Source organism: Chiloscyllium plagiosum, unplaced genomic scaffold, assembly GCF_037043375.1.
Source record: "Chiloscyllium plagiosum isolate Xiang-an unplaced genomic scaffold, Cpla_swu_hap1 HiC_scaffold_4, whole genome shotgun sequence".
In the NCBI taxonomy this organism is placed as follows: Eukaryota; Metazoa; Chordata; class Chondrichthyes; order Orectolobiformes; family Hemiscylliidae; genus Chiloscyllium; species Chiloscyllium plagiosum.
Window position 1 is genome coordinate 43,171,117 of NW_028270142.1, and position 25,427 is coordinate 43,196,543.

The 25,427-nt window shown below is 40.4% G+C and overlaps 1 protein-coding gene across 6 annotated transcripts in view; it reads left to right on the top strand.

The window, feature by feature from the left end:
• Window positions 1–870: 870 nt before the first annotated feature.
• The window catches only part of col14a1a (collagen, type XIV, alpha 1a), a 225,792-nt gene continuing 201,235 nt past the window's right edge, over window positions 871–25,427 (top strand). For 5 of the 6 annotated variants that reach the window (XM_043688687.2, XM_043688688.2, XM_043688690.2 and 2 more), the window contains exons 1-3: window positions 871–1,004; window positions 5,736–5,864; window positions 15,798–15,914. In XM_043688687.2, coding sequence (XP_043544622.2) covers window positions 5,774–5,864; window positions 15,798–15,914 — 208 coding nt within the window. In that variant the 5' untranslated portion in view covers window positions 871–1,004; window positions 5,736–5,773. Of the gene's footprint in view, window positions 1,005–5,565; window positions 5,642–5,735; window positions 5,865–15,797; window positions 15,915–25,427 lie in introns of those variants that run through there. The other variant, XM_087986196.1, reaches the window with a different exon arrangement.

Here is a 25,427-nt window from a genome sequence, read left to right on the forward strand (position 1 = left end):
TCCTATTTGGTGAGATGGGACCTGTGTTGATTTAAAAATCTAGGAGTCATCAGAAGTTGCCTTGCTACTAGACGTCAGCTTGATTATACATTGAAGATTGAGTGAAGAGATCTGTGAAAAGATACCGTAAGATGCCTCTTGGTGGAGCAGGAGAAGAAATCCTGCAGAATTGCTGGAGAAAATGTGGGACTTTATTAGAAGGCTATGTAGCTGCAGTGCACATATAAATGTGGCAGGGCTTTTCAATTGTGGTGATTGATAAATTGGAGCTATCTTTTCAGTAGATTAGTGCATTATTTATCTACTCAATATTGTTTAGTCACTATTGATTTTGGTTTGTTACACTAAAAGTAAAGTTCTGTGTGATTCATGGAATAGGTAATCAGGAAAGTCATATTTCTTGAAGAATTATTTATCTCTATATGCTATGGGTGGTAAGTAAGGAATATGCATGTCTTTTAGTGCTGGTGTCAAAGAAAGTCAAAGTTACTTTCCAGATTGCTAAAAGAACTAGTTTGAGTATTATACTTCTACAGTGAGTGGTCCCAACCATTCTCCTGTTTTAACAAATTGGATCACAGTAGTTGAGAAATAGCGTACCTAAAAGAGTTTTATGGCTGGTGTTTGTGGCCAGACACATTCCTTGCCTCAGTGTGTTATTACTCCTGATTCCTTGAAAACGTGAGATTGTGTCCTGATTTTCACCCTCATCCACCTTTTTCTTTGTCTCCCTCTCAAAAGAATCTGTCAATCAGGTTTTTTGGGGTGTGTTTGTCGAGTCTTTCATTGGCTGGGACTGGGTGGGGGTGTACCAGGGGAGCTGGGGGCTGGGTACTGAGTTTTGCGCTTGTGGAGTGGGAAGGAGATAACATCAGATTGAACAGGTCTCGCAGTCCCATACACTGGGAAAGTGAGGGAGCTGTCACCTCTGGTGAGGGGAAAGTTTTGTTTTGTATAACAATAAAGCAACCGACTCTTACATTAATGCTTCCTGTCTCTCAAAGGTAAGGAATTCTCCTAATTATTTAACGAGATAACCATTTCTATTTATGTTTAATGACAAAGTCGTTTCGGGAATGATAAGGGGAAACGCCTACTCAAAAGTAAATTAAGATCTTTATAAGTTTGGAGGTTTGACTTTGATCAAGTCCTCTTCCAGTAAAACTAAAGTAAATCTTGTAGACATCTGTAAATCTGAAGATGGTGTTCGCTGTGCTCAACTATGCTAATATCAATTAACACTTAAAGCAAAGATGTGGACAATTATTGAAGGGGTTTTAATAACATTTTCTCCGGGAAGGTATTCTGGGGCCAGCTGTTACTTTTTGGACACACATCTGTTTGGCTCTAAGACATGTTTTTGTGTTTCCCTGGATACCTGCCCTCTGAGGGAGAGTTCGATCTACAGATTATGCCCTGACTTGCTCCCTCTCCTGTCGCTCGCGTCTGCTGGGAGAGTTTAAACATTGCAATGAAATTTCCTCCCCAATGTCCCTGCCCAGCGATCAAAAGCGGCGGCGGCCCCTTGCAATTATTTCGCTCATTGTGGCTTTGAACTCCCGAATTGAACGAACAACAGAAAAGTACTCGCGTTTGTACCTTTTATTTTTGCCTCCCGTGTTACCCTTGTTTTTATTTTCAAAACACTTCTCTGGGGAATGCGGGTTTCGAAATTACAGAAAGAAATCATCACACGCTTCCGGTGCATTAAATCTCACTGGAATCGCGCTCAGAGGCGGATGAATGGGACCGAGTTTGCGAAGCGTGGACTAAGTCCCAGACACAATGTGGCTCTAATCGCGCGGCAGGGAGTTCACTTACACACAGGGTGCCCCGGTTTCATTGGAGGGTGCCCAGTTGCAATTGTTGCAAGTTCCTGTGTGACTGGGTGAACTGATATTGTTTAGCTTCACGCCACCTGTTGGTTTTGAACCCGGTTGATTTCAGTTTGAGTTGGAGAGTTAGCAGGGTCCACTACTGGGGAAGGATCAGGAAAACTGCCCAGCCATCCTCAGCTCGTAAGGTCAGGACTGGGGATGTTCACCAATGATTGCACAATATTCAGCACCATCCGTGACTCCTCACAAAGCGGTCTATGTTCATATGCAGAAAGGGCAGGACAACATTCAGGTTTGGGCTAATAAGTGGAAAGCAACATTGTGCCAGACAACGATCATTTCCAACAAGAGAGAGTCTAACTATTTCTTCACATTCACATTCAACTTCACATTCAATGATATAACCAGCGCTGAATCCTCTGCTATCAATACCCTGGGGGTTACCATTAAATGGAACTGGACTAGCCGTATAGAAATGTGGCTAGGATTTCTATGATAAGTAAATTTCCTCCTCTTCACCATCGACAAGTTTCAAGTCCGTAGTGTGATGGAATACTCGCCACATACCCAGATGAGTGCAGTCCAACAACACACAGCTCAAGACCAATCAGGACAAGGCAACCCAACTGAATGGCACCCCATCCACTACCTTCAATATTCACTCATTGCACCACTGATGCTCAGTAGCAGCAGTGGATGCTACCTACAAGATGCAATGCAACACTCAAGGTTCCTTAGAAAGTACCTTTGAAGCCAATGACCTATACTATTGAGAAGGACAAGAGCAGCAGATACATGGGTTCACAACCTGTAGGTTTCCCTCCAGGCCACACACTATCCTGCTATTTTGTTAGTCCTTCATGGATGTGGACTGGCTGGTCACTGGCTGGTCTGGCATGTATTGCCCATCCCTAGTTACCTTTGAGAAGTTGGTGTTGAGCTGCATCTTTGAACAGCCACAGTCAATCAGCTCTAGTTGGACCTGCAGTATTGATAGGGAGTGGTTTCCAGGGTTTGGAAATCTAATCATCATTCCTTCACTGTTGCTGGGTCAAAATTCTGGAACACCCACCCTAACAACACTGTGGGTGTAGCTGCACCACATGGAATGCTGCAGTTTTAACAAAGCAGTTCACTGCCAATTCTCAGTTCCAATTCAGGATGGTGCAATAAATGCTGATTCAGTCAGTACTGCCCAAAATCAGTAAATGACAAAAACAGACAATGATCGGTGTTTCCATGTGTAGCATTTTCTAAAATGATTACTGAATACCCTGCTTCTTGAAGGATTCCCAATTGAACTTTGCCGTGTGACATTGCTTGTTGAGAATTGCCTTTCTATACAATTTGAGAAGCTGGAAACAGGCCAGTTTTTATACTGGCCACTTTTGGAGATGTCTGGATCACGATCTTAAATCCTGAGAAAAAATGGTTTCCTATAGCATCGGTGTGTACAGGGCATATAACAAAATAAGTTTGATCCATGTCAAATAAATCTGAAAAAGCACTATAGGTAAATCGCTCTGAATCAATGTTACAAGGATTAGGATATGAACTAGGTGAACCACTCCAACCATGAAACAATCACAGCAGGTTTTATTGAGCGTGGGTTTGGATGTAGGGGTTGCTTTTTTTTCAGAATTTTGTTTTTATGATCTTGGGGGTAGCAAAGATGAAATTTCAGTTTCCTTTGTAATTTACCTGTGCTTGCTCTCCAGACTCAGGAGATTAAGTAAGTTTTTGTTACAATTCATGTCAATTAACTTTTGATCTTTTTATTTGTTTGAAAAAGACTGTTTGGGGTAAACTTAGTTTGAAAGTTATACTTTAAAGCAACTTGCATTTACAGTATCTAGCTCATCTTTTAATGTAGACAGGATGCCTCCAAAGAGTGCAAATGATCAAAATTTATCATTAAACCACACAAGGTTCAAGGGGAAAAATATAGATAAAAGACAAAATTAATTATTTTTAAAATTTAAGTGCACTTACCATTCAGAACAAATGAATTAATAGTTAAGTTAGGGGTTTAAGGGCACAAACTTTAACCATTATGAAGACATGGGTTCCAAGGAGATCAAATTGGGAACTAAATATTGAAGGACATGTGACTTTCTTGAAGGACAGGCAGGAAAGAAGGTGGAGGAGTAGCTTTGTTGGTGATCATGTAATAAGTTAATAGCAAGAACTGACATTGGATCAGACGATAGAGAATCCACATTGGTGGAGGTAAGAAATAACAAGAAGAGGATACTGGGAGAAGTAGTCTATAGACTGCCTAACAGTATTTGATCTGTAGGACAGAGAATGAATCGAGTTATAATGCAGGCACTTTTAAAAAAGGCAATGCATTATTCATGGGTGACTTTAATCTTCACGTAGGTTGGGAAAATCTAGACACGAGGAAGATTTCATTCTGTGTTTAAGACAGTTTTCTAGAACAATATATTGTGGATCTGACCAGGGAATCAAGCAATATTTAATCCGGTAATCTGTAATTAGGTTGGTTTAATAAATTATCTCAGAGTAAAAGATCCTATAGGGAACAGTGACCATAATTTTTCAGAATTTAGCACTCAACTTGAGAGTGAGAAACGTGGGTTGGAAACAATTGTGCTAAATTAAAATAGGGGTAATTACAGAGGAGTGAGGGTAAAGTTGACTGGGGTGGACTGTGAAAGGAGTTTAATAGTAAAGGTGGTTGAGGAACAATGACAGAAGAGTAAGGAAATAGTTAATGACTCCCAGTAAAGATGAATCCGAGTGAAGAAGAGTTCTAGATGGGATAGACAGACCATGGTTAATGAAGAAAGTGAAGGATAATATCAAAATGAAAAAAAAACACACAATTTGGCCAAGATTAGTGGTAAACCATCGAGTTTGGAAAGTTTTAAATGCTAACAAAAGATGACCAGAAAATAAGCTATGAGAGTAAACCAACACATACTATAAAAATGGATAGCAAGAGCTTCTTTAACTAGCTGAGAAGAAAGCAAGGGACAAAAGTGAACATCGGTTGCTAAGAGAATGAGGCTATGGAAATAATAATGGGAGAGCAGGAAATGGCAGAGAAGTGATCTGGAGTCACATGTAGGTCAGAACAGGTAAGGACAACAGTTTCTTTCCCTAAATGACATTAGTGAAACTAGTTGGGTTTTTCCTACAATTAATAAAGTTCCATGATCATTGTTAGATTCTTAATTCCAGACTTTTATTGATTCAAATGCCACCATCTGCCATGGCAAGATTTGAGCCCTAGGTATCTGCATTAATACTGATCATACCATCAGGCAATTGCCTCTATGCTTCTCTACTTGTGGCATCGTTTGCACCCCTAAAGTTAATGGCTCCATCATTTGTGGCTATGCCTTCAGCTGCCTAGGCCCTCCCATAAAAACTCCTTAAACTCTCTCCTTTAAACTACTATTTATAACCTAATTCTTTGATCAAGCTTTTGACTACCTCTGCTAATATCTCCTTATATTACTTAGTATGGAATATTATTTGATTAAAATGCTGCCAGATAAATGCAAGCTGTTATTGTTATATCTTTGTATATAATTGACATGCGGAGTCACAACTGAAGTTCCCATAACAACCAGGGGAGGAGCTCAAGTCATAATGAATTCATCCACAAGTCAGACTTCACTATGTGAGAGTACAGTAAAATGGTTTACTTCATGACGAAAGTTGACATACAAAAATGTTGCATACGGGCAGGACTTATCTTAAATTACTGATGATGGAATGATACTAACTATCGATTTTTCCAATTTGGTGGCCAATCTCTCAAATGTGATAATGTGCTGATTTTAACTAATTGAAGGGAATGTGCTTTAATTTTAAGCTAGTTGTGATCTTTTCCTGAGAAATACTGCTTCTTTGTTGATTTTACAGGATTGCTGAGTAAACCCGGCCACAGGCAAGATTTAAATATGTTGGTCCTTGGACACAGAATAGGGACCTGTCTGCTCCTGGCCATTGTAGCAGTGACAGCTCATTTCATCAGCAAGGCACAGGGTCAAGGTAATTGTTGACAAGATAAAATAAATGTTTAAGAAATCCCTCTGATGTGCAGATGTGGACAAATCAATTGATTTGTAATCTTGCAATCTTTTATAATACATTGTACATGTTAATTTTGATTGTTATAATCATGCTTTTTAAAGTCATTCATTAGTTAATCGAAACAGAACGTGAAATAATTATTGAAATATGCATTAATATATTAACAACGTAAAAGTTGTAATTAACCCTTTTTGTGACTATTTCCAATATGCACAGCATGATTAACTCATTGTCTGATTGGAATAATAGGTAATCATTTCCTTTTTTTCCTGTAAAGCTGGAGTAAGTGCATGTTTCATTTCCAAGATGTGTTTTCATTCTTGTATGTAAGGTACCACATTCAATATTAATTTTGCGGAACAGTTTTACACAATCTTGTGTCACATTTGTTTTGGATCAGGATATCACGAGGATTTGCAGCACCTGCCATTTAAGCCTGCCTCATACCTGACTGTCGGCACTTAATAGGCCTTGAACTCCATTTACACTTGCACTTGTAGACACAGGCTTTCCCTTTGCTTCAGCACAACTTGTAATGTAAGACTACAGTTAGGTTCTGATCTAACTGAAATGAAAGGGTCAGGTTTGATCTAGCCTTTGAATTGAGTGCAAAAATTTAGCTGTTTCTGTGGAGTGCAGTTGAGGTAGAAGGTCAGTCATGATTCTATTGATGAGTGTCACAGCCTTGAATGAACTGTATGGCCTCCTGTTGCACCTATTGATTATGTTCCAATTTGCAATGTGAATCTGCTTCAGGTTGGTGTAGTACTGGTTGATAATAAAGATGTGCAACCATTACTGGTGGAAATAGAGCTGTAATTCCACAAGCACATTTACAAAGTAACATTCCATAGTTGTATCAATTGATTGGTTAGGCTTAATTGTTTAAAGGTTACTCATAGTTATACTTATCAGCTGTAAATCAACTACACATGTTGAAAATAGGATTGCAATGTGGTAAGGACACTTCAACTGTTGATGGTTAGTGTAATTCACTCGCAATATGATCATTATGGATAGATGAACAATGGGGACAACATAAGGCTTTAAGATCACCTGTTGCCTCATAACATATTGCATTTTATTTTACATCTCTCCTCCTGATGGCAGGCCTCTTAAATTATTGACTGATTTGAGGGGACCGGGGCTGCAGTTTTAGGAGAGTTTACTTGTCTCCTTGAGATTTCTAAAATGAGAACCTCCTCTCAGGAGGATATAGCGACACCATGTAGTGGTTGCCACTCTGTTCTAAGTATTGCCCTTGGGAAGCACAGTTATTGGAAATATGAATCAGCATGGTCTAATGCTAATGTAAGTTTTCTCAGTTTGTTCTCTACTAATTCATTACCCGTGCCTGGCAATGGCAGCATTTTAATTTCCTGCAACACGGGTGATGCACAGTGGTATGCAAGGAAGCATCATTTGGTGTTATGGACAGTAACCTTGCTAGTGCACTTTATGGAATCATCATAGATAGAAACAGAAAGAGGCTATTGTCCTTGTGCTTGATCTTTGAAAGAGCTATTCAATTCCCATTCGCCTGCTCATTCTCCATGACCTAAAAACCTCTCTTAAGTACTAGGGACTAATGCACAATTATTAAAGTTTAAAATTGAGCTTATTATAATTATGACTGTGTTTCGGCAAAATCAGATTCAGAAAAATGTTTGGAAGGTCATAGCAGTGCTCCAGTCTTTCAGCACATTGTGCCTGCACTGGTTCTATTACCTAGTGCCAATTTCTTGCCTTTTCCTCATATCCCAGCACATCATTTCTATCCAAATAATCATCCAATGCACTCTTGACTACCTCAATTGAACCGGCCGCCAATACATTTCCAGGCATTGCAATCCATATCCTAACTACTTGCAGTGTGGAAAAGTTTTTTGTCCCATTACCTTTGCTTTGTTTGTATATCACTTTAAATTGATTAAATTACCATAAGAATTTCATTACATTCTGGTCATTTTCACATAATGTGTCCTGCACTTTTAAATCACTGCAATTTGCTTGTTAGGTGCTCACTTGGACTCCCCTTAGTTCTTCATATTTTATTTATCTTTAGTTTTTGCAAGAGAAATATCTGACATCATGTTCTCTTCAAGAACGTTTGTCCTTCATATAAATGCATTCCCTGAATCTCAGACCAACATAAACTCTACTCTGATTATAAGGCATTAAAGCAAAGTAATTATTTTGGAGATCTAAAGGTTTGAAAATACTAGCTCAAAAGGAAGGAATTGATACAAAGTCAGCTGCTTTAATAAAATGTACAATATTGGATTTTTTTTGCATTGGGAGATTTTTGTTACAGTACAAATATTATCATTTGTATGGTTTAATTGCATGGTAACATGGTGAATTAAATATACTGTCAGTTTCTTTTGCAATTTAAGAATAGCTTCAAAATTCCTTCACAAAGTTCTTAAAATGTCGAATGATGTACTGAACACCCTTCACAAAGTTCTTAAAATGGACAATTCATAGAGTACAGGTAAAGTCACCATAGGGCTGCTACCAGACCAGAGAGCTGCTCCCTCATTAGAGAGAGATGTGGTGGTTGAACTTGAGGGTCACCATGCCTCAGGCGAGGGGTATGGTTGGAAAGGAGATTCCTTCAAGATAACCTCAGCTGGTATAGGAATTACATCCACTCTGTTGGCATCACTCTGCATTGTTGTTCAGCCAAGTGAGCTCACCGAATTTATAGGATGATAATATACAGCTAACCGCTTCCAAGTAATTTAGGTGATTTTGCTAAGTAGAAGAAGAGCTCACTTTGTATGATTATGATCACATCAGTAAAATGCTTAGAACCAATGTGCGTTCATAACCCAGAAAGTATTTGCTTCAAAATATAAATGAAGTGTTGGCCGTTGTAACAAAGACAAAGAGTTGTTTAAGTGGATATCAATTCAAAATGAATAATTAAGGCTTTACCAAATAGTTCAAGTGTTAGAACTGGATTGCAGTGGATTAAGAAGGCAGCTCACCATGGTCATTTCGAGGGCAAATAGGAATGGACAATAAATGTTGAACTAGCCAGTGACATCCACATCCCATGAATGAATTAAAAGAACAATAAAATAGAAATGCAGCAACTTTTGAAAATTCCACCTTTCCTGTCAAGCCAGTAAACGCTTGTTGGTGTCGCTTTTTTTCCTCTCACCCACTCCAACCTCTCACCCTCGGAACGTGCAGCCCTCCACTCCCTCCATTCCAACCCCAACCTCACTATCAAACCAGCAGACAAGGGAGGCGCGGTACTAGTTTGGCGCACCGACCTTTACACCGCTGAGGCTAAATGCCAGCTCGCGGACACCACCTCCTACTGCCCCCTTGACCATGACCCCACCTCCCACCACCAAACCATCATCTCCCAGACCATCCAGAACCTCATCACCTCAGGGGATCTCCCATCCACCGCCTCCAACCTCATAGTCCCACAATCCCGCACCACCCGTTTCTACCTCCTGCCCAAAATCCACAAACCTGACTGTCCCGGCCGACCAATTGTCTCAGCCTGCTCCTGCTCCACCGAACTCATTTCTGCATACCTCGATACGGTCCTGTCCCCCTTAGTCCAAGAACTTCCCACCTATGTTCGGGACACCACCCACGCCCTCCACCTCCTCCATGATTTTCGCTTCCCCGGTCTCCAACGCCTTATCTTCACCATGGACATCCAGTCCCTGTACACCTCCATCCCCCATCACGAAGGACTTAAAGCCCTCCGCTTCTTCCTTTCCCGCCGACCCAACTACAGTACCCTTCTACTGACACCCTCCTTCGACTGACTGAACTGGTCCTCACCCTGAACAACTTCTCTTTCCAATCCTCCCACTTCCTCCAAACCAAAGGAGTAGCCATGGGCACCCGCATGGACCCCAGCTAATTCTGCCTCTTCGTAGGATATGTGGAACAGTCCATCTTCCGTAGCTACACTGGCACCACCCCCCACCTTTTCCTCCGCTACATCGATGACTGTATCGGCACTGCCTCGTGCTCCCACGAGGAGGTTGAACAGTTCATCTACTTTACCAACACCTTCCATCCCGACCTGAAATTCACCTGGACTGTCTCAGATTCCTCCCTCCCCTTCCTATACCTTTCCATTTCTATCTCGGGTGACCGAATCGACACGGACATTTACTATAAACCGACTGACTCCCACAGCTACCTAGACTACACCTCCTCCCACCCTGCCCCCTGTAAAAACGCCATCCCATATTCTCAATTCCTTCGTCTCTGCCGCATCTACTCCCAGGAGGACCAGTTCCAAAACCGTACAACCCAGATGGCCTCCTTCTTCAAGGACCGCAATTTCCCGCCAGACGTAGTCGACGATGCCCTCCACCGCATCTCTTCCACTTCCCGCTCCTCCGCCCTTGAGCCCCGCCCCTCCAATCACCACCAGGACAGAACCCCACTGGTCCTCACCTACCACCCCACCAACCTCCATGTACAACGTATCATCCGCCATCATTTCTGCCACCTCCAAACGGACCCCACCACCAGTGATATATTTCCCTCCCCTCCCCTATCAGCGTTCTGAAAAGACAACTCCCTCCGTGACTCCCTCGTCAGGTCCACACCCCCCACCAACCCAACCTCCACTCCCGGCACCTTCCCCTGCAACCGCAAGAAATGCAAAACTTGCGCCCACACCTCCCCCCTTACTTCCCTCCAAGGCCCCAAGGGACACTTCCATATCCGCCACAAATTCACCTGCACCTCCACACACATCATCTATTGCATCCGCTGCACCCGATGTGGCCTCCTCTACATTGGGGAGACAGGCCGCCTACTTGCAGAACGTTTCAAAGAACACCTCTGGGACACCCGGACCAACCAACCCAACCACCCCGTAGCCCAACACTTTAACTCCCCCTCCCACTCCACCAAGGACATGTAGGTCCTTGGACTCCTCCATCGCCAGACCATGGCAACACGACGGTTGGAGGAAGAGCGCCTCATCTTCTGCCTGGGAACCCTCCAACCACAAGGGATGAACTCAGATTTCTCCAGTTTCCTCATTTCCCCTCCCCCCCACCTTGTCTCAGTCAAATCCCTCGAACTCAGCACCGCCTTCCTAACCTGCAATCTTCTTCCTGATCTCTCCGCCCCCACCCCACTCCGGCCTATCACCCTCACCTTGACCTCCCTCCACCTATCGCATTTCCAAAGCCCCTCCCCCAAGTCCCTCCTCCCTACCTTTTATCTTAGCCTGCTGGACACACTTTTCTCATTCCGAAACGTCTATTCTCCTGTTCCTTGGATGCTGCCTGACCTGCTGCGCTTTTCCAGCAACACATTTTCAGCTCTGATCTCCAGCATCTGCAGCCCTCACTTTCTCCTCGCTTTTTTCCCCCCATGTTACATCTTTTCCACCACATTTTTAAATGTGGGTTATCTGTGGCAAATTAACAGGAAATTGTGATGATCTTCAAATGAATTAAATTTTTCAGCTGTTTCACATCACCATTGATATTAAACTTCCTTCATTATGATAGCCAAGGCATTGCACTGGGAACTTAGCTGATAACCTTGTAAGTTGACAGCCAAGAACTCCCTCATTCAAGTTGAAATCTGTAGTCAAAACAGCTGGGCACGTTAAGTTGCAAACTTCCAAATGTCTGCCATTCATTGTTTTGGTTCGGTGATTCTAATTAAATGCCATGACGCTGCACCTTGGGACTAGTCTGAAGTCCAGTAGAAAACAGAACATGATTCAACCAGTAAATGTAATACTTTCATGACCTTGCAGCTACAAAAGTACCAATTTCCCAGCATAAAGTAATGTTTTGCACAGGCTGTCATTGGAAATTTACATTTATTTTGAAGATTTAAGTAGATCTATATTGTGTAATTAATTAATTCTGTATCATACAAGGTCACATGTCTGTTTCTTGCATCTGCTTACAACAGATCAGCATTTTCAACATCTAAACACTTGCAGCTTTACATAAAATGGATCCTGTTTTGTGTACACGTTAAACTTCTTAGATTCAGATACATTTTTCAAAGTATTTGCAACAAATGCAAACAGTAAGCACAAGTATGGGCCTTGGAAAGTTAATTGTAGGAAACCAACCTTTGTGTCAGATTAATAAAGATGGCCCCCTTGACAGAGCTGTAGGGCTGCATACCTACATAATTATTTTTCTTTCAAAAGAAACCATTTATCTGTCAAACCTTCACTAGTCTTGGGGCATTTTTTGTTTCTAGTTCAGCATGTTAATAAAGCTGTGGACATCTCAGCTGGGTATTTCGCAGACCCATACTTTATAGTTGTACATTTCTTTTTAAATGAATCATTTTTATTGGCCATTTTGACACCCAAGTTTTCAACCCAAATTTGGGTTGGCTCGTAATTTTTAATTTGGGGGGGAGCAAGATTTTTGCTGCATGGATAATAAAGTACAACAGAAAAAAAAGGTGCCATATTCAGGTTGGTAATCACATAACTATCATTTTTTTGTCTTGTTTTTGTCTGTGTTGGCATTCGTTGTCCACTGGGCTCTTGGCAGAAAACAAACTGCTTTGTGCCAAAATGCTTCTCTGCACTAAAATGAATCTCTTCTATATGGAATTCCTTATACTTATTTTTAAAAGTACAATGTGGAAGCATGGAGATTGATAGATGCAATGGTAATTTTACTGTTTAAGAAAATAACTTGGAAGTTATTTGCTTAATAAACTAAGATACTAACTTCACTCAATGAATCAAATTTTCAAAGCCTGGGCCACTTGTCCTTACACATTTCACCTAGTGTTGACAGGGGTTGTCAGTTGTGGTCACCCTGTTATAGGATTGATACTATTAAGCTAGTAGAGGGCTCAGAAAAAAGTTACCAGGTTGGCAAGAATGGAGGGTTTGAGATATAAAAGTAGACTAGAAAGACTAGGACTTCTTTTATTGGAACATTGGAGGTTGAGGGGTGACCTTATTGAGGTTATGAGGAGCATGGATAAGGTGAATGACAAGGGTCTTTTCCCTAGGCTGAGGGAGTTCAAAAACTAGGGGGCATGTTTTTAAGGTGAGAGGAAAAGGTTTTAAAAAGGACATGAAGGGCAACATTTTTTTTTATAGTGTGGTTCGTGTATGAAATGAACAACCAGAGAAAGTGATGGATGCAGGCAGAGTTAGTGTTTAAAAGCTGTTTGGATAAGTTCATGAATAGGAAAGGTTTGGAGGGATATGGGTGAAGCGCAGACTGGTGGGACTAGATTAGTTTGGGAACATGGTCAGTGTGGACTGGTTGGACTGAACTGTCTGCTTCCATGTTGTATGACATTATAAATGTAAACTAGGCATGTCCTAATTTTTATCACTTTGTACAATTCTGTATTGGAAATCTTAGCATGCACAGTTTGGAGCAGTACTTCATGTCGAGAGAACATCTTGAGAAATCGGTGTCCTGTAATTTTCGAGTGAAAGAAATAGGATGGGAGGCTTGGATGTTAAATCAATGACTTTCTAATATTAGAGCTGACAAGCTAATAACTGTTACTGTACTAAAGGTGCATTTTTATTAGGACACAATGATACGATTATCCCTCAATTGGTTAAAAATTGGATGAGTTCTATGAAAGGTTTCCACCATCTTAATGCCCAGACAGTGACCAATAATGACCTTTATTTGCTTGAATTATTAAAATAATAGAACCTGCAAGGGCTTTTCCAGGAAGGATAAAGCAAAATTAGGCCTGGATACATATGATGCAACTTTAAGTTGCTCTATTCCTGATGAAGGGCTTTTGCCCGAAAGGTCAATTTTCCTGCTCCTCGGATGCTGCCTGACCTGCTGTGCTTTTCCAGCACCACTCTAATCTGGTTTCCAGCATCTGCAGTCCTTGTTTTTACCTAGCAACTTTAAGTTGGCCAACCAAAGCTCAACCAAAGTGTTAGGTTTTAAGGAGTGAACGAGATGAAAGAAAAGAAATAGAGAGTGAACGTGGTTTAGAGAAGAAATTTCAGAAGGCCCCAGGGGAGCTTAAGCAATGGCCACCACTGGTGGAGCAGTTAAGTTCAGGGATGTGCAAAAGGCCAGATTGAGTACAGAAATCTCAAGGTCATGGGCCGGGGAGGGATGAGACCAGAAGGGGTTTGAGAAAAAGGATGAGAATTTTATGAAAATCAAGCTACTAATTGTAGTTATAATCCATTGAGGATCAGTTATATCAAATATTCCAGCTGATACAAGAAATATATTTATTTAGTTGGCACACATCGTGTTCTTATGCCCCAGCTTTCTGAAGAAGAGTGTGGCGGCTTTAGTGTTATTTGCATGTCATGTTGATTAGCGTAAATAGACAAGGTCTTTTTCCCAGGGTGGGCAAGTCCAGAATTAGAGGACATAGGTTTAAGGTGAGAGGGGAAAGATTTTAAAGGGACCTAAGGGGCAACCTTTTCATGCAAATGGGGTGCTTGTATGGAATGAGCTGTCAGACGAAGTGGTGGAGGCTGTCACAATGAAAAGATTTAAAAGGCATCTGGATGGGCATATGACTAGAAATGGTTTAGAGGAATGTGGGCCAAATGCTAGCAAGTGGGATTAGATTAATTTGGGATATCTGATCAGCATGGACAAGTTGGGCCGAAGAGTCTGTTTCTATGCTGTGCGTCTCTATGACCCTATTTACGAGAATTTCCATGAGTTAACTGAAATCATTGTCCTGACTTTTCTTTATAGAGTAGTCTTGGCATGTTTAGAGTACTGTGACGGTTATAGGCATGTATGAACTGAGTATTAGCATACCACAAAGCCGTGGAAGACAGAACACAACATGTCACCCTTGAGTATTTTGAATTGCAGTGCAAACTGTACAAAACAAATTCCACTTTGAGTTTACGTAATTCATCTGTTTCCTAATAAAAAATCTCATTAAAGATCATCCTATGGATGACATACTAACAACTGTACCAAAAATAATTTTGTTAATGATTGGTAGCTATCAATAACATATCTAGTTAAGCATAGTTGTATTTTGGCACAAAACCATTAATTTTCATATCATGGTATGGATACTTGATGCCTTGCATTGTTTGTTGACTTTAGTTTTTTTTGAACAAGATCAAGGGTCATAGCTGGGAAGCACGCAAACTGCTAGGCATTTGGGGCTGTAAACGTTCCCTATTCTAATGTGTGCATTTGGATTTGCACAACGTCTCTGCCTAGTTATGACCCCTGAATTTGGCCACTGGAGTTCAACTAATTGAACTGATTGGGTTTGTGGTGATGGATAATAAACTTGTTCCTGCTGCCTTGTCCAATGGGCAAGTCTTTAAAATGGAAGGAGCAGCGGAGGTTTGGGTTAGAATTCCCTCGCCTTCCATCAAAGAAGTGAAATACTTGAAAAATTGGACAATTCTTTTGGATTCTATGTTTGGTGGCGGGGGAAATGCATAGTGTCTTTATGCATTCTGGTGCCACACATGCGCACCTTGCTTTGTCTTTGTCTTCCACTGTGTAGATCAATGTAGAAACTATTCATGGGGATAATGTGCTTGGAAAGTAGTTTCTTGCTGTTCAAACTAATACAGTTCTTTGTAGTGTGTTTGGGACCAGGGTTCTACACTACAACATAAATAATTAAATAGTTTTGCACTTAATGAGTTGATCAAAATTGTCATTACTGTGAGTATTGTGAGTGGATTTGAACATTTCAGTTTTTTTCATAGGGTTTACAAGCACTCAAACACTATATGTAGTTTAGAACCCTGGTAGATATTTGTAGTTGAGAATGTGTATGTATTCATTTTAATGAATGACTGACTGCCTGCTTTGTTGACTTGTCCTTGAATTTATTGCCCTTCATGTTCTGATATAATGATGAGGTCTGTTTCAAATGTTTAATTAATTTTTCTTCTTTTTGTACATCTTGTAGTTGCCTCTCCAACACGGTTAAAGTTTACTATAGTGTCTCAGGACAGTGTTAAGATTACATGGAAAGCTCCTAGGGGGAGATTTCAGGAATACAGATTAACCGTGACACCAGTTGTAGGTAAGAAGTTTTTATTTTGAATTTCAGAACATTTTGCGACTTTATCCAAACTTTGCTTTCATTTGGTTTGGTGGATTTCCGCCCATGCCTTGTTTAAAATGAAATTTGTTTAAAAATGACATTACTTGAATATTACTTCTTATATCATTCAATCCTGTATTTATACATGGTTCAAAGGGGTCATACCATGTTTATACATTACTGTGACATTTGCTTTCTTAAAAAAAATATATAGGCAGGTTTTATTTGAAAAGGGTATGGGTAGGAAAATCTGAGCTAAATCCTATAATGGTCAGGGAAAAATCATCCAAGATTTTTTAAAAAAACATGGACCCTGTGGAGTAATTTTAACCCAATCTGCTCACCAGGAAATTGGGTGCACTGCAGTTTGAAAACCGCATATTAGTTTAGTCTGGCTTGATGACAATATTGGATAAAAGCTATCAAACTATCTTTCCAGCCATTTCTGGTTCCTGCCTGGACAGTTAGGCTGAAATTACACTTCAAGCCTTTTCATAAATGCAACATTTGCTGGGCAGCACTTATGAACTGCAATTGGTGTGGGAAGTCAGGGATAAGTGTTAGGAGTGAACTGAGAGGCAATCTAGAGTTGCCTATGTCTGGGAAAGCCTACCATCATCTGAATATTTACAAAACAACTTTGGCTTTCACTTTTTAAATAATAGCTTCCTTCTGTCAAGACTTAGTAAATAATGACCATCAAAGAGTGCTGGTATTGGATTACTTCCTAATCAGTGATATTGGAAGATGATTCCAAAGACTAAAAGGTCTGCTGCTATGATAGTGATTAATATTTGGAATAACATTGATTTTCACAGCATCCCCATTCAGCATATCTAGCCAGTGCTATTTTATATTCTCCACACAGGTCTTCTCCCACCTTATTTCAGTTCGCGCTATCAACATATTCCTTTTTGGCTTATATCTAGATTCCCACTAAATGCATGTATCCAGCTCATCTTGATGATGAATTTATTATAGAGTTAATGTGAACTGTAACTAAAATAGTCTATACCATCAGGAGAAGTGACAAGATCAAATGACTAAGAACATTGGAGCAGAATGTACTATTTAACACTTTGTACTTACTGTGACATTCTAAATTTGGCTGATCATCTACTATGATGCTATATTACCATATTACCGTATTATCCTCTTATCCCTTGATGTCATTAGTAATTAGAAATCTTAATGATTAAACTTCCCAGCCCTCTGGGGTAGAGAATTCCATAGATTCTTCACTCTCTAAAGAAGTTCCTCTTCATCTCAGTATTAAATGTCTCAGCTTTTATTCTGATACTGTGTCATCTAGTTTTGGGCCCCACATCTTGGAGCAACATCCCCCTTTCTATGCCTTCTTGTCCTAACCCTTTAACAATTTTGAAGTTTCTATGAGATCACTTCTCATTCTTCTAAACTCTAGAGAGTACCAATGCAGTCTTTCCAATGTCTCCTCATAGAACAGTGCCGTAACCCAAAGAATTAGTCTGGTGATCCTCCAATATATTCCCTCCATGAAAACTGTATTCTCCCTCAGGCAAAGGGACCAGAACTGCATACTATCCTTCAAATGCAGTTTCACCACTGTTCTATATAACTGAATTAAGACATCTTTGCTCCAGCACTCAAATCCTCTTGTAATAAAGACTACATACTACTTGTCTTTCAAATTGCTTAGTTCATTTGCATGCTAGCTTTTGTGAATGAGGATACCTTGGTCCCTGTTCCTAAATCCCCACCATTTGAGAAATACTCTGTACCTTTGTTTCACCTACCAAAGTGGATAGCCTCATGTTTATCCACATTACGTTGCATTTTCCATATTCTTGCTGATTCACTCAGACTAAATTCTATTGAAACCTCTTTGTGTCATCCTCACAAATGCTTACAGCATTTGCAAATTTGGAAAAATTATAATTGATCCCTTAACCAGATCATTACTATAGATTGTGAATAGCTAGATCCCAAACCCTGATCTTTGTAGTAACTCACTGATCACAGCCTGCTTACCTGAGAATGAACTATTTATTCCTACTGTCTGTTTTCTGCCTATCATTCCTACATCCACATTAGTGTATTACCACAATCCAATGTGCATAAATGTTGTTTGTTATTCCTATTTAGACCTTCATCAGAACTCTTTAGAAAATCCAGATATATGCCATCTGCTGGTTTCCCCTTGTTGACTCTGCTAATACTGTTCCCAAAAAAATCTTTGTCAAACATGTTTTCCCCTTCATTTTTACTGACCAATCAGGCAATCATTATTTTCTGAGTATCCAGTAATCACATCTTTTTGGGTACTTTCTTGTCTTTTTCCTACTACTCAGGTAAAGAGTATTTCATTAATTTCTGTATCCATTCTGACTACCAATGCTTGTATTATCTCTGCAGTTTTCAGTTCTAACAGTCTAAGTTGAAGGTCACTGGTTCCAGCGATTTGTCAACTTCAGTCCTGTTAATTTTTTTCCAATTCTACATCTTTTTTCAAATACTAATTTCTTTAAGCTCTACACTCTCACTACATCTTTGCATCTTGAATATTTCAGGGAGATTTCTTGTGTTTTTCTCTGTGAAGACAAAAATAAAGTACTTAATTATCTGCCATTTCTCTATTCATATTATACACTTTCATGTCTCACTCGTAATTGACTCACATTTCTCTTTGCTAGCATTTTTAATTTTATGTATTTATAAAAGTGTTTACAATTTTTTGCTGTACTCATATTCACTTTTCTCTTTATTTTCCAATTCCTCAGTCCTCTTGCTGAATTCTAAAATTCTCCCACCCTTCGACAGGCTAGTTTAAATCTTCTCTAGAAAGTGTATTATTCTGGGTTCTGCTAAGGTATAACCCATCTCCTTATACATGTTCACCTGCCCAGAACTAGTCCGAATGCCTGAGAAATTTCAGGCCTTTGCTCCACCATTTTTCCAACCATATGTTCATTTGCTCAATGTTCCTATTTTGTATTTGCCAACACACATTACTGGGAGTAACCCTGTGATTACTGCATTTGAGATCCTGCTTTTCAGTCTCACTTATTTCCCAAAATGCTACTTCCAGAATTTAATCTCTTTCTGCCTATGTCACTGGTGTCAACATGAGTCACAACCTCTGGCGTTTTGCAAAAACCCAAAAGAATGACCTGCAGCCACTCTGTGACATCTTTGACCCTGGTACCCGGGAGGCAACATACTATTCTGGAGGCAGTCTGGCCACAGAAATGTCTTTCTGCTCTTCTAACTATTAAATCATCCACTGCTATTGCTTTTCTCCTCTTCCTTCAGTCACCTGTGCAGCAGAAACATTTGTGATGCCACAAGCTCATTCTTGCTACATTCCTCTGATGACCGTTGGCCTCACCAGTATCCGTAGTGGACAGCCAGTTAGTGAGTGAGATAAACTCGTGAACTCATCTGAGTAGATTCCGTTCATCATGTTTATACCCACATTTTGGTCGACCCGTTCAATGTCTCCCTTCAAGAATCTATCAGATTTGCTCTTTGATGTTACTTGTAAACTGGCTCCCTCCGTCCTTTTAGACAATGTATTCCAGTTCAAAAAAACGTGCCATGTAACTGAAAATATTTCCTCTTATCACTTCTGGTTTCTTTGCCGATGACCTGACATCTGTCCCTCTGATACTTACAGACCCTGCTGATACTTTAAGCAGCTTCTCCATGTTCACCATATCAAGATCTTTCATGATTTTGAATGCCTGTACAAGATTACTTCTCAACCTTCTTGCAATTATTTTTTAAATGACAATTTACTTTGCAAAATGTTCACATTACGACCATGTCAAGTTCTTTCAGTGTAATAACAGCATGAATCTTGTTTGTTCAAATAATAAACAAATGTTACTACAACTTCAGCATCACCATGGTTGCCTAAAGCCTCAACGTTTTTCTCCTGTGTTAGGAAATATCAATCATTAACATTGCGTTTCATCCATGTGGTGCAAGTGCAGATTGTATCAATGAGAGCTATGCTCAGCTGCTATTAACTAACATGGTCAGTTTAGCTGCAGGTAACATAGCTCAGTGAAGCAATATATCTTGGTGTTATCTTGTTTATGAGGTAGTAAACATTCCCATGTACTGACAGAGCAATGAATCCAGGGGCCACAGTCATCTGTGTGTGGGAGACAACTTTAATAAGTTGATGCTGGGTATTAAACCACATTTTCTGTGTTGACTTTGTGAATCATTAACTGCTTTAGAAATTTCGCTGTCAACTTTTATTTTGTGGATGACAATTGAATAGGTCTTGAACTCTTGGGATTAAATCTTGGGCAGAAGTGAAAATAAATTAAACCCTTCTTACTCCTAGATGTATTTTGTAATGAAAATTTAACACACTGTTTAAAACATGATCTCAGCTTTGAATAGAAACACCAAACATTGGCACAACTTCAGATAAGTACAGAAAAAAAAATGTTGTCTTAATAATTTATGCTGTTACTAACTGTTAACTTCACAGTCAGAGCCCAGGCTTAACTCCAAGTAGCTGAGATGCGACTAATCTGCTGTTGATTCCTGAAATTGCAAATTCTCATCCTTATTTTCAAATTTCCCACATCTCCCCAACTCTCCAAGGTTTCACCACCTTCTATCCCTGTGATCTTCTCCAGCCGCATACCCCTCTTGGATTTCTGTATTCATCCAATTCTGGCCTTTTGAGAATTCCCGATTCCCAATGATTCATCATTGGCAGCCTTCAGTGACCAGGACCCTAAACTCTGGCGTTCCCTCCTCTCTGCCTGTCTTTCTGCTTTTCAGATATTTTTCAAAATCTGCCCTTCTTGCCAAATGTTTAAGCAGATGTCTGAACTTGTGCCAATGTTTGGGGTTTCTATTCGAAGCTGAAATCAAGTTTTAAAGAGTGTGTTAAATTTTCATTACAAAATACTTGTTTGAGTGAGGAGGGTTCCAAATGGTATTTTAATATGCCCAATTATTGTGTCAAATTTTATCTGATAGACTTACATGAAATGCCTTCAAGGAATATTTCAGAGGAGAGCTCCACGTGGAAGGTGTTATTTCAGGGTGACCCTCTGACCAACATTGATTGCTGTACTGTGCTAACTTCTTCAAGGGTTCAAAGTCAATAATTCAAAGGGATCTTCAGTAGGATCTTTATATGGAATCTAGTTTTCTTGTATGAGAAGCAATTGGTACAGCTTTGAGAGCAGCATGAGGCAGAGCTGCCTTGGAATACTGTGCTGGGACTGTAGCCACTGCTTATGACACTGCTGTGAGTGGAAACAGAGGCCACTCAGCCCAGTTAGCTGATATACAATCCTGTTAAGTCATGGCCGATCTGTATCTTGACTCTATCTTCTCACTTTGTTTCCGTTAACTCTTGATACTTTTATTTATCAAAAAAATCAATCCTTTCACTTTTTTTGCATTGATTCTTGAATGTAGAGAAAATGTTTTATTTGTTTTGGGACACTATAGCGAGGGACCAAAAAAAAACAAAACCGTGACTTATAAATGCAGTAGGGAATTCTGATACAGAGAGTGGTGAGAATGGGAAATTTGCTATCACACGTATGGTTGAGGTTACTACTGTCAACCTGTTCAAGGGGAAGCTGGAAGATGGTATGAGGAACACAGGATTCAAAGTATATGCTGATAGGGTGAGATGACTGGGAAGAGACTCTTGCATAAACACCGAACAACCCATTGACCGATGACCTGTTTTGTGCTTTGCAGCTCTGTGTGAGTGAGTCCCTGGCTGCACTATTGTAATGGAGTGTGGAGCCTGGCACAAATCTGTTATCCATTCATATGAGAAGAGCAATTATAATTTCTATCCTCATTATGCTGTTTCCTTGGAGCTGCAGAGCACACTATTGCGCACATTTACGCAAAACTCTTTAAGGGAATTGACTTTCAAAGCACCCAGATGTTTCTCTTGAGTGAGCTGATGCATGTCCCAGTTTAGTTAACACAAGATCCTGGTATACCCTGTACCTCTATTAAACATCTGAGGAAAATTTTCAGATGGAAACCCCAGGGTGTTTCCTGTTTAATAGTTCCAGAGTGGTGGGGTGGGGGAAATTGCTTTTGATTTGTGGAAAGTGCATTAATTTGCTTCCTCATTGTTAAGAGTTGCATAGAATATAAACTCTTTCCTGTTCATTAACTCACTAATTGCCCAGCTTTTGATCTGGGATAAGTTCCTCTTGCAGCTACTGGATTGTGTCACGGAGGAGAATACCTCGAGTTCTTCATCAATGATACTATTGGTGGGCAGGACTGTGAGCTTGATCAATGGTAATGTCAGCAGAAATTTTTCCACAGTGCTCGTTTTTAATTTGCTATTTATTTGGAAAATACAGTAGTGCCCCGACTTACGAACTTAATCCGTTCCGGGACCCGGTTCGTGAACCGAAAAGTTCGCAAACTAAATCAATTTTTCCCATTGTTCGGATAGCGTAAGAATGCTTGGACGGCTGTTCACAGCACACGCGCCAAAGACGAACTGAATGAGATCACGCGGGGCCTGAGAGCTTTTACGTTCAACAAGTGCGTAGCAAAGCAGAACAATGAAACCACGTGGTCGCACACGGGCTTTTTGCGTTTGTACCTTCATTCGTACCTTGAATTTCGTACGTACGTTGAAGCAAAATTTTAAGTACAATCCTGTTCGTAAACTGACTTGTTCGTGAACGGGGTTGTTTGTATGTCGAGGCACTACTGTATTTCCAAGACTTTCAATTTCAAACCCAGTAAAAGTGAAACTCAGAAAATAAATCTCCAAAGAGAGTGTGAAATCTCTTTCCATGGCCATTAGTGAAAAGCTGATTGGGTGCAGTGAAAAAAAAAACAGCTTCCCATTTGCTTTCAGCTCACTCCAGACTGCTGCCAACCATTTCATTGACAAGTCACATAAAGAGATTTTGCTCCCTTTCCAACTCAAGTTCATTGATTAATTCTTGGAGAAATATCCTTGGGGTATCAAAGCAATATACTAGCAACACCAGCTAATGAAGCCATAACAAATGCAAACCAATCACTGGAGTTAATTTTCAATGGATAAAGTTTCAAAAAGCATTGAAACTATGATTCAACTGAACATTTTTGAACACTTCCAGTCGCTATATGTCAACATGTTTTTAGAGACTCTGGAGGAGGTGTGGAAGAGACATACAGGGAAGACAGGGTGGCACGGTGGCACAGTGGTTAGCACTGCTGCCTCACAGCGCCAGAGACCCGGGTTCAATTCTCACCTCAGGCGACTGACTGTGTGGAGTTTGCACATTCTCCCGTGGGTTTCCTCCGGGTGCTCCGGTTTCCTCCCACAGTCCAAAGATGTGCAGGTCAGGTGAATTGGCCATGCTAAATTGCCCATAGTGTTAGGTAAGGGGTAAATGTAGGGGTATGGGTGGGTTGCACTTCGGCGGGTCGGTGTGGACTTGTTGGGCCGAAGGGCCTGTTTCCACACTGTAAGTAATCTAATCTAATCTAATCTTATAGGAAGGATTGAAAACCTGGGCCTCTTTTCTGAGGGGTGACCTATCAGAGTCCTTTATTTTTAAAGAGATTTTGAAACAGAGAAGATATTTCTACTCCTGAGTTGTAGGGACCATGAGTGTCAGATAAATCCAGTTGGGAATTCAGCAGACTCCTGTTCACAGAAAGTGATAAGAACGTGAATCTTGCTGCACAGGAATTGTCCAAAACCAATAGCAGGTAGAAAACCTTAAGGGAGGTTGGAAGTACACAGGCGAAAAAGAAGGGTATACTGATAAGATGAGATGAACTACATTAGCTGCCTTCACTACAGTAGCAGCATTGTGTACCATCTGCAAATCCACTGCAGTAAGTCACCAAAATTCCTACTTTGCATCTTTCAAACCCTTAACAAGTGGGAAGTTAGGGGTATCAGTTACATGAGAACACCACGATATTCAATTTTCTCTCCAGTCGCACACTACCCTGACGTGGGACCACATCATCATTCCTTTGGTTTTGCTGGGACAATGCTGGATCACCCCCTCACTGTGGGCGGAACTACCCCCAAGGACTGCAGTGGTTTAAGAAGGCAACTCACCATCAGCTTCTCCAGAACAATTAGGGTCTGGCAATAATTGATGTTCACATACTGTTGATGAATTTAAAAAGATGGAAAGGGGGTTGTGTGGAACATAAATATTGGGATGGACTGGGTGAGCTAAATAGGTAAAAACAATGACTAGAGATGCTGGAAACCAGATTCTGGATTAGTGGTGCTGGAAGAGCACAGCAGTTCAGGCAGCATCCGAGGAGCAGTGAGTGTGCTGTAAAATTTGATGTAAAGTTACAACATCCAAGCAATTAGATGTTTGGGGTTCTCTGCAAATACCCCAAACTGTTAACCAAAAGTTATTGGAACAGACGAAGCCATTCAGCCTGTTAAGCATTTCCCTCCATTTTATTAGATTCTGACCAATCCCTTACACGACAAAGTCTATAAATATTAATTTTAAAATTTATGATTGTCCCTTCAGCCTCAGCAGCATTTTTGGAAGACCGATGAGTTCCAGACTTCCATTAATCTTTGTGTGAAGAAATAGAATCATAGAGTCATACAACATGGAAACAGGCCCTTCGGCCCAACTTGTCCGTGCTGACCAGCTTTCCTAAACTGAACTAATCCTATTTGCCTGCATTTGGCCCATATCCCCCTCAACCTTTTCTAGCCATGTACCTGTCCAAATGTCTTTTGTAACTGACCCACTTCTACCACTTCCTCTGGCAGCTTGTTCCATATACACAAACCACCCTATGTGAATATGGACATTATCTGAGCAGCCAGTCTCTAATTTTAAGCTCTTTGCTCTGAACTCCACTCAACCAGACACAATAGTTTGTTTGTATTGACTATATCAAATGCTTTGATCAACTTAGCCACATCAATTAGATCACTCCTTAATCTTCTGACCAGATGTTTCTGCAGGCCTTTAGGCCTGTTACAGCTCAGATACAATGACAATTTATTATAATTATCCGGTAACAGTATTAGCAAACAGACACAGTCACACTGTAGACAGATGATGAAAATATGGTGCAGCAACTCCTCATGTTGGTTCAGTTCTGATGGTACTGGCCCAGTAAATCCTTGACTGCAAATCCCTCTATGGTCTTACCCTTTCTATCTTTATGATTTCCTCCAGGTTTAGAATCCTCTGAAAATCCCTTGCTCCTTCAATTCCAGTTCCTCCCAATTTTTATTGCCGCACTATTTTTTGTCATGTCTTAGCAATCTGGGCTCTGAGCTTTCTCTTCCTGAGCTGCTGCCTCACTCTCCTCCTTCAAATTCTCCTTGAAAGCGTCTTCTTTTACTGAACCTTTTGTAACTTGCCCTATTATGTCCAGTTCAAAACTTTGTTTGATAATGCTGTTGTGAAGCACTTTGGGTTTACAATGTTAAAGTCATTTGATTTGATTTGATTTGATTTGTTACTGTCACGTGTACCAAGGTACTGTGAAAATTGT